This window comes from Mercenaria mercenaria, unplaced genomic scaffold (genome assembly GCF_021730395.1).
Source record: "Mercenaria mercenaria strain notata unplaced genomic scaffold, MADL_Memer_1 contig_4660, whole genome shotgun sequence".
Taxonomy (NCBI): domain Eukaryota; kingdom Metazoa; phylum Mollusca; class Bivalvia; order Venerida; family Veneridae; genus Mercenaria; species Mercenaria mercenaria.
The window spans coordinates 17,818-26,402 of NW_026462905.1; the positions used below are offsets into that span (position 1 = coordinate 17,818).

General features: G+C 34.0%; 1 protein-coding gene across 1 annotated transcript; it reads left to right on the plus strand.

Moving 5' to 3' along the window:
- The first annotated feature begins 594 nt into the window (after positions 1 to 594).
- LOC128554029 (microfibril-associated glycoprotein 4-like) lies at positions 595 to 6,234 on the plus strand. The gene is made up of 4 exons (XM_053535239.1): positions 595 to 809; positions 1,154 to 1,418; positions 5,023 to 5,144; positions 5,408 to 6,234. The coding sequence occupies exons 2-4, from the start codon at positions 1,184 to 1,186 to the stop codon at positions 5,924 to 5,926; spliced, it is 876 nt and encodes a 291-aa protein (XP_053391214.1). The 5' UTR covers positions 595 to 809; positions 1,154 to 1,183; the 3' UTR covers positions 5,927 to 6,234.
- Positions 6,235 to 8,585: the final 2,351 nt, after the last annotated feature.

Sequence of the window (8,585 nt, forward strand, 5' to 3'; positions counted from 1 at the left end):
GCCCATCCAGCTCATTTTTTCACAAAATAGCGAAAATGTTCCTGAGTATCAATCAACAAGCACAGAACCCTTCCGTGATTTGAATTTTTCCGCGAAAAAGGTGTCTCATTGATCGTACAAAGCTACCAGCAGTTAGTTTTCCAACTGACATCAGAATTTTACATGAATCGGCTGTATAAATTTTCTAAAGAATTAATAATCATTATCTCTCACCTTAATTTACAGACATCCAAAATCACGAAGTTTTATTTATAACAAATATTGGGGGCCAAAATTCGAAGTGTACCCTGCTACCTTAATGTTCGCTGTTAACGTTCGCTCGCTTAATGTTCGCCAGCTTGTTTTCAGTTATACATTTAACATAGTAATCAATATTGATTGCTATTCAAACTGTTCTATTTACATCCGAAACCGGACGTTCTACGTACTGCGCTAATTGGGCATTTTTTACAAATATTGTCGTCTGCTAACTTAATAAAGTTTTTTGCAAGTTAAAAATAAATTGACAGAAGATCAGACTGGCGAATTATAAATAATATACCGTTAATAATAAATTACTGTAGTATACTTCATAGGTTTATATACTGTACTTAAGTGTAAAGTTTAACACTGAAATCAAATAATACCAATATTACCATTGAAGTTTACGCGTCATGAACTTTAACATAAACATATAGCTTAGGTACATGTTAGGTGCTATTAAAACGATTTATGTGAAGCTTTAAAATATCAAAGAATTCATTACCAGAGAGTGGATTTAACAGTTGATTTCTGGAGTGCTGCTAAAACAACGGAGGAAATAACACAAGGTATTACTTTTTATGTTTCAAATATGCTAAGTACACATGTCAGCACATGTCAAACATATTGAAAACGAAAGTACCCATCTGGACCTAAGCCTGTTCACTATCATTTTACATTTGAAATTTTATGAACAGTTAAATTGAGTTGCTGTTTTTATAATTGTATTGGTTGCCAGTCTATTGATCATGAACTTTAAATATTGCTACGGATTTGATGAAAAATGCAATTTTCAAAGAGAATTTAAATACCTTTTCATGATATACATGTAAAATTTAAAAATACTTCTTTAATAAAGAGTGACTTTTAGAATATCGTTGAAGTTTAATTCCACATTTAATTTACATTGTAGGGTGAACTCTTTGCTAACAGCTCAAGAGAAATGGAAGCCAGTATAGTAATGATATACATTTCCTCTCTCCTTGCCGTCGGTTACGTAAGCTATATGCATAATATTTTGATGCACACGAAAAACACAGACGCGCTCGTCACAAGCTCGTGCCCTGTAGAAATGGAACAGAAAATTCATGTTTTAGAAGTCCAGGTTCAGCAGCTCCAGAAACTTCTGCAAGAACAAAATACTTCCCCGTTTACGACCATTGAAGGATTCCCTAAAGGTATAAAATACCATTTATTAAATACAATGTATTACAACCATTTTCAAAGGGATGAGCTCAAGATTTTGCCTTAAAGTGATCATTTTTGGACAAAATATAAATATTAGAACATGAGGTTTTGTTTCTCTGCTATCTGAATGAAACAGACACTACCGAGTCGGGAATCGAACCAGGACTGCATCCCTTTTAGGGTCCGCCTGAGTAAAAATAATAACTCATAAAGTAGCTTCTACTTTTTAATCGCATCATGGATCTTTACTAAAATTAGTGTGTAGCATCCTGGTATAAACCTTTTCAAATTCATTAAGATGCTTACACTTGACCTCTTTTAGGGGCCATCGGAGCTAAAAATATAATAGAAAAAGTTGATAGGACTCCTTTTTACAATCAACTTGATAGATCGTCAACAAGCATGATCTGTTTCTTCCTCGTATGGACCTATCTCAGATTTGGTCCAGCGGTTCCAACTTTGTTGAGAGCATCCCTGGGCGATTCTCTCACTTTCTTCAACTAGCTGGCCCCTGTTAATTAGGCCCATGAGAGCTATATATAAAACACCCTTTCAACAACTTATGAGCCGCTCTAAACTGTTCTGTAGCAGCCATGTTCCTTTCTCAATGGTGTACACTGCACTCCCTCTCGCTGATTTCTATCAATATGTAAAGTGTTAAGTTAATCCCTCATATAATTTTCAAGTTATGCTCTGGACAAGTTTTTTCACATAAGGGGAGATAACTAAAAATGGAGTCAGATAGAGTTATTGCCCTTTGACACTGCAACTCCTCTAACTGATCTCTATCTACACGTAAAATGTCAAGTCAATTCCTTATATTATTTTGGACTTAGGCTTCGGACAAGCTTTTTACATGAAGGGAGATAAATCAAAAATAGGGTAGGCTAGATTTATAGATCCTGGTAGTTGCTCTTCTTTTCAATGACCTCTATATTAATTTGAAGTACCAAGTCATTCCTTTATATACTTTTTAAATTATGCTCCGGACAATTTTTTTTCAAATAAATGGAGATTATTCAAAAATGGGGTCAGTTATGGTTATGGTTCTTTGACACTGAACTTTCTCTGACTGAGTCGACCTCTATCAGTTTATAAAGTATCAAGTCAATCCCTTCCATAGTTTTGGACTTAGGCTCTGGACAAGCTTTTTACAAAAGGGAGATCCAGAGTTATGGTTCCTTATCACTGCACTTCCACTCTATCATTGTGTGAAGTTACAACTTAGTACCTTCATTACTTTTTAAGTAAGGCTCCGGACAAGAAGTGTGACGGACGGACAGACAGACGGACGGACGGACGGAAAAGGTGGCGACTATATGCTCCCTCTTTCGGGGAGCATGAAAATGTTCTTATATAAAATGCCACAGCAATACAAAGTCATCGACTTGATTAGAATAGTTAGTTCAAAAAGGTATCAAGAAAAAAATAATCATAAAATGGCTTTTTTTTTACGAATTCTTTTAAAAGTAATCTAAAAGTGCTGTATATATCTGGCCATTTTACCGCAAGAATAATGTAAACTATTCGCTTAACTAGCAGGTGAACTCAGACTGACTTGCAGCTGTCTGAAGATTGTTGTTGAATAGACAAAAGAGATGGCTTAAAGAAGGCATATATTAAAACTGTATTAGATTATAGTGGGTTGGAGTGTAGTTTATTAAAGAATGGTATGGCTGGGTGATATAATTTTAAATATTTTAATGACGGATATCACTTTGGACTTTTAACCCTTACCATGCTATATTTCTAAAATCGACTAGTCCATCATTCAACATGGGCAGCATCACTTATTTTTTAAAGGTGTGTTCACTGAACATTTACTGACTGAATAGCGAACAGTGCAGACCATGAGGAGCTTGCACGGATGTGCAGGCTGATCTTGGTCTCTACTGGTCCGGCTAAGAGTTAAACGGAAAATCTCTATTTATTTTACACTCTAATTGAGGAATTGCTTGTATTTACTTATGATGTGATTTTTTGTTGTATTGTTTTCATCCTACATGTAATTTATGTCTTGACACATTTTAGGTGATATATACAAGGTCAGTGTGATTTCTGATTTCTTGTCTTTGTCACATATTTGCGCATTTAAGACTTTCTATAAAAAAAAACACATTCATACAGTAAGTCTTACATAATATTAAGGGTCAAATAGTCAAGGTCAGGCGAGCGACTGATGATGTCACTTTTTGTACCCAAACAAAGATTTTTGGAAATAGGTGTCGTGTCGATATTTAAGAAACCAATGGGAAGTGGAAAATGTGTGTACCGTTAAAAGTATTGCGTCTACGTTAAGTTGACATTTATGCACTGACACCACCGATTTCAGGTACGGAATACAAATATGGAGGTGCTTTAAACAAGCCTCTTCGGTGCAGCGTATTCATAATTAGGTTAAGATACCAGATTTAAAAAGGAAATCTTTTTAGCTGGAGGCAGTATTTTTAGAATGCTCTGCTTCTGAGCTATCGGACCGCGTTTACATATATTTACCAAATTATAACATAAATGTATTTCAAGTGTCTTTAAATAGTTTGGTTGAGACAAGGTTTTGGACCACTGTTTCGGTTTAGACGAAAAGTGTGTCATTTGGCGAAGGTAGGCGCCTTGAAGAACCACAGACCTTCCAAAGTCATCAAGATGGTTTTCTTACATTTTCAAGAAAGATTCTACACTATGTTTCGAAGCACATTAACTATTTTTAAGTAAATACAGTTTTAACTAGGTTACCTCTCTTGAACAGACCCAAACCGAGTCTATTATTCTTCTGCATGGTTGTGTTCTATGATTTCAAAGGATCTTTTTACAGAATTAAATAAAGAAAATGTCTTTTCCGTCAGTACAATTATTGCAAAGTAGACTCAGTTTGACTGGGACTGTTTATGAGAGATGAATCTTTTTATTGAACAATTCATTAGTGTTGCCCTTTCAAATGTGCACAAGCCGGTCAATATTTTTCAGTTTAGTGTTATTAGAAAACCATTTAAAAATCTTCTCTAAAAGTATAAGGTATAAAGAGGCTATTTAACATGAAGTTTTGCCTAGTGATCCACTATCCAATTTGTTCAAGTCAGGTACATTTTGTATATCGGAAAAGAAATGTGGGACCACGAGTAGGGTCAGTGTTCTTTGTTGTGTTTAAAATGCAATGATATGTTATTTAGCCTATATCCGTAATGGAACATTTGAGACTTGACCCTATTTAATTCATACGTCAATAATTTTTCTTACTATGTTACATTATGAATAGGCATAATTTCGCTTACACTTTATTCTAACACGACCAGCAAATATCCTACATACATATAGAGCAAAATCTATCTCGGGTTATTCTGCAATAAACCACTCGCGTGCAATGACGTCATCCGATCAAGGTGCGTAGTTACCTTTTTTTCTAACACTGTTGATACTAGTATGTCGTGTTAGAATCGAAATAATAAGTTCCCAAGTGTGATTTATCGTAGAGATAAGTGGTGTCAATGTATTCAGTTTCAAGACAGGGAATAAATGTAACTGTGTTTTTTATGAACCAACGCAAGAAATATATTGCAATAACTTTTTATTGTTTAGAAAATTACCTATTTCTTATAGACTGTTTGGAGTTATTTAAAAACGGTACAAGAACAGACGGAGTTTATTCTATCTCACCAGATGGAAGATGTCCTTTCTTTGTGTATTGCGACATGACAAACGGGGGTTGGACTTTGATCCAGGTAATATTTTTCACGTACTAGACAATTTACAAAACCGTTTCTCGCCACTAAAATAAAAAATTAAAGACAAGCACTTTCTACATTGTTACAATAACGCAATCCTGGTAATATTGTAATTAAATGGATTTAAATGTTATGTTCAGCAATATCGGGATGGACCAAAGATGCCGTTAATAGTTGACATTTATCTCCTTAAGTGTTGCTACGTTAAGAATACTTAGATATGCAAATATATAATGTGACATTGCTTGTTTCAATTGCAGAATCGGATTGACGGTAAAGTAAACTTTTATCGGCCATGGAATGATTACGTTAGTGGGTTTGGTGATATCGATGGCTCTCACTGGTTAGGTTTGGAGAAAATTCACCGTCTAACTCGAGAAGGCAGTCAGATACATTTTGATATAGAAAATTATGATGGGACAAAAGATTATGCACATTACCAAGTGTTTACCGTTCAAGGAGCTGCAACTGCATACACTTTGAACGTGGATGCCTTTAATTATGAAGGTAGTATTAACGAACTACTGAGTTACCATAACAGTATGAAATTTTCAACATATGACAGGGACAACGATATATCGTCAACCAATTGCTGTCTCCAGAGCTTAGACGGTGGAGGATGGTGGTACAAAGATTGTTACAGGTTGGGAAACATGAATGGAGTGTTCGGTAAAACGCCACTAGGTGGTATCGGCTACTGGACCACAAAGAATATTCCGATTAGAAAGGTTACAATTAAGCTGAAAAACATACATGGCCAGTGTTTAACGCAGAATTGACAATGCCATTTTCACTTTTCATTTTACAGCTAGATAGTTTTTAAACGAAACAGTGCTGCTTTAGACTTTACTCTTAGGTATGAAGTCGAGTGTATGTTTATTGAATAACGACATTTTATTCGCTAACATTTTTAAATGTAAATGTCTTGTTCATTCTTATAAAGACAGTATATACATTTAAACCTGTCTCTATAGACAACTCATTGGAAATGAAACAAGTCATTTTTGTTGACAAATGGTCCTTTATGGACATAACTTAACACCTTTTGTGGTTTAACAGGAAGAGAATATAGTTGTCTTTAAATGTAGCTTTATGGTAATGGCTTCTATTATTCAGATGATCTTTAAAACAGGCTTGATCTAAACATGTCAACTTTTGGAAAGTGTTTTTAAAATTAAGGGGACGCATACCTTGAAATTAGAAAAAAGTGGGTGGGGTATGATAAAATTTACCTGCAAAAAAGTACAAGGTTTTGGTACATGAAATGGATACTGTTTCAACTGTTATAAGTACAGAAAGGATTGCTCAATAAAATAAAAATGAGAAAACTGAAACAAGAAAGTTATTGTTGAATTACATAAGACTTATTGTGTACATTCAAAGTCAACAATTAAGACTTTTTGGTGCGAAAATAATAGTGCTTCACCTTGTCCAAACATTTATCAATGTCCTACAGATTCTAATTTAAAGAAAGAATGTGAAATATGGTCACTGTCTTGCTTTTCATTTCGCATATGTAAGCTAAAACACATTATTTAGTTTGTTTACAAAGTAGTGCATAAGAAAAGATACGGTGGTCAAGGAATGCCACATTCCAAAACTAAAAGAGTATATTCCCCTTAATACATTAAACATTTATCGTTACAGAAGTCTAGTGGCTTACAATAAGGGCCTAGAAATGTTGCCATTATTAATTTTTAACTTGGTATTCATGCACTACAATGCACTTAAATATCAAAACACATTGAACAAACTTTTGAAAATGTATTGTCTTAAAAATCCCTAAAATAAGGTATGAAATTTGGTTGAGAGGTCCAATCAATGTGTATATGTGCAAAAGTAACATTCTAATCTTGTTCACAAAAGTTACTAATACACAGCAGGCATGTCAATGATCAAAACTGGACGAATATACAGTTATCCTCACTTTAATGTCATTTATAATTTGTCCTTGAATTCTCCACCATACTTTTCATAACTCTGTTTGCACGAGTTGCACGAGAATGCTGTCATTCACGTAAAAAATGGGGTCAAATAAGTTGTAAATGCAATATCATCTAAACGTAATTAATGGATTATGCAGTTCAAGATAAACTTTATCTCATAACGTAACGAACATGTATAATGTTGTAACAACAACTTTACTTACACTGATTTAAGTAGCAATCGGTTTATAAGTGACTTTATTGATTCATTGTGTGTTTTGTTATTGTTGTCAAAAAGTATAACGGAAGTGCCTCACAACTGAAGCGGAAACCAGTTTGATGCACAAAGTAGTCCAATGTAAGTAATATTTTTTGACAAATGTCCACAGAAATTAATAATTTTCTAATATTAAAGACGAATATCTGAATAGGATTCATTATTTGATAAGAAATTATAATCATCGACATGTTTTTTTAAAAATCGTACACGTGCTGACACCTAAGTTGTCTCCCGTTGTTTATTAGAGTTACCTTTCGTCCGGCGCAGTAATACATTTGCAGTGAATCGCTGAGAAGTCGTGGGAAAATTAAAAACCATGTAAACAAACTGAAATTAACCACCTTTTCAAGATGAATTTCAAGTGATCGCCATTATGCATTAACCCGCCTGACCTGTGTAGCATCTTAGATATCTGTTCTAAGGTATTAATTGTGTAGAACGTCATGTTATGCCCTTGCAATGCTAATCCCACTCTGATTTTTTGTGTTTACATTTTTATCAATGAGAAATATGGCGTCCATCCCGAGCTGAAATGACGTTGCGTTAAATTTTTACATGTTTAAGCAAACCTGGTGTGTTAGAAAGAAAATCTCATCCCTTCAACATTATTTGGAACACTGTTATTGTAAAAAACCTGTTTTTTCCATATACAAAAGCTTAATATTTTGTGTTGAATGTACTTTCATAAAGACCTCTGTTTTCCTATTACATTCATAGTACCACATCCTTATCCACTAAATACTGAATATTACAGGTGTCCATCAGTATTATATCAGTTTAGGAATATGTTTTTTATTTTCCCACCATCGATTTCTTGAATATGCACCCCTTCGCCATTTCTGTATGAACTGTGAATGTAGCAATATGCGTCCCCTTAAACTTCTAAACGATAAAACAAACATCATTTCTGAACAAGGCTCACAGCTGATTTATCTTTTTTTATTTTTACGCAGATAGAATTTTTTTTATTGTTACTCTTTTTAACAAGTAAGACAGAAAGTAAATAGATATTTTCTAATTTGAATTCAACATGACTGCCGTATTGTTCCGTTCACATGTTTCAGAATCGGATGAATTTTCAAGTCTGCAAAATTTGAATTTATTTATTTTTGCTTCAGAAATCAAGGTTTTGCGAAATAACGGAAGGAAATATGTTTTTGTAGCTTAGTTATATATGTGTTATATATGATAAATAGAATAACAGACTATTGTCTTTCGATATCAATGTTATAA

Excerpts from the sequence above, each read along its gene's own strand:
- LOC128554029 (XM_053535239.1), top strand. The coding sequence starts at position 1,184 with ATGGAAGCCAGTATAGTAATGATATACATTTCCTCTCTCCTTGCCGTC. Across the intron at positions 1,419-5,022 it reads CATTGAAGGATTCCCTAAAG|ACTGTTTGGAGTTATTTAAA; the intron begins GTATAAAATACC and ends TATTTCTTATAG. Across the intron at positions 5,145-5,407 it reads GGGGTTGGACTTTGATCCAG|AATCGGATTGACGGTAAAGT; the intron begins GTAATATTTTTC and ends TTTCAATTGCAG.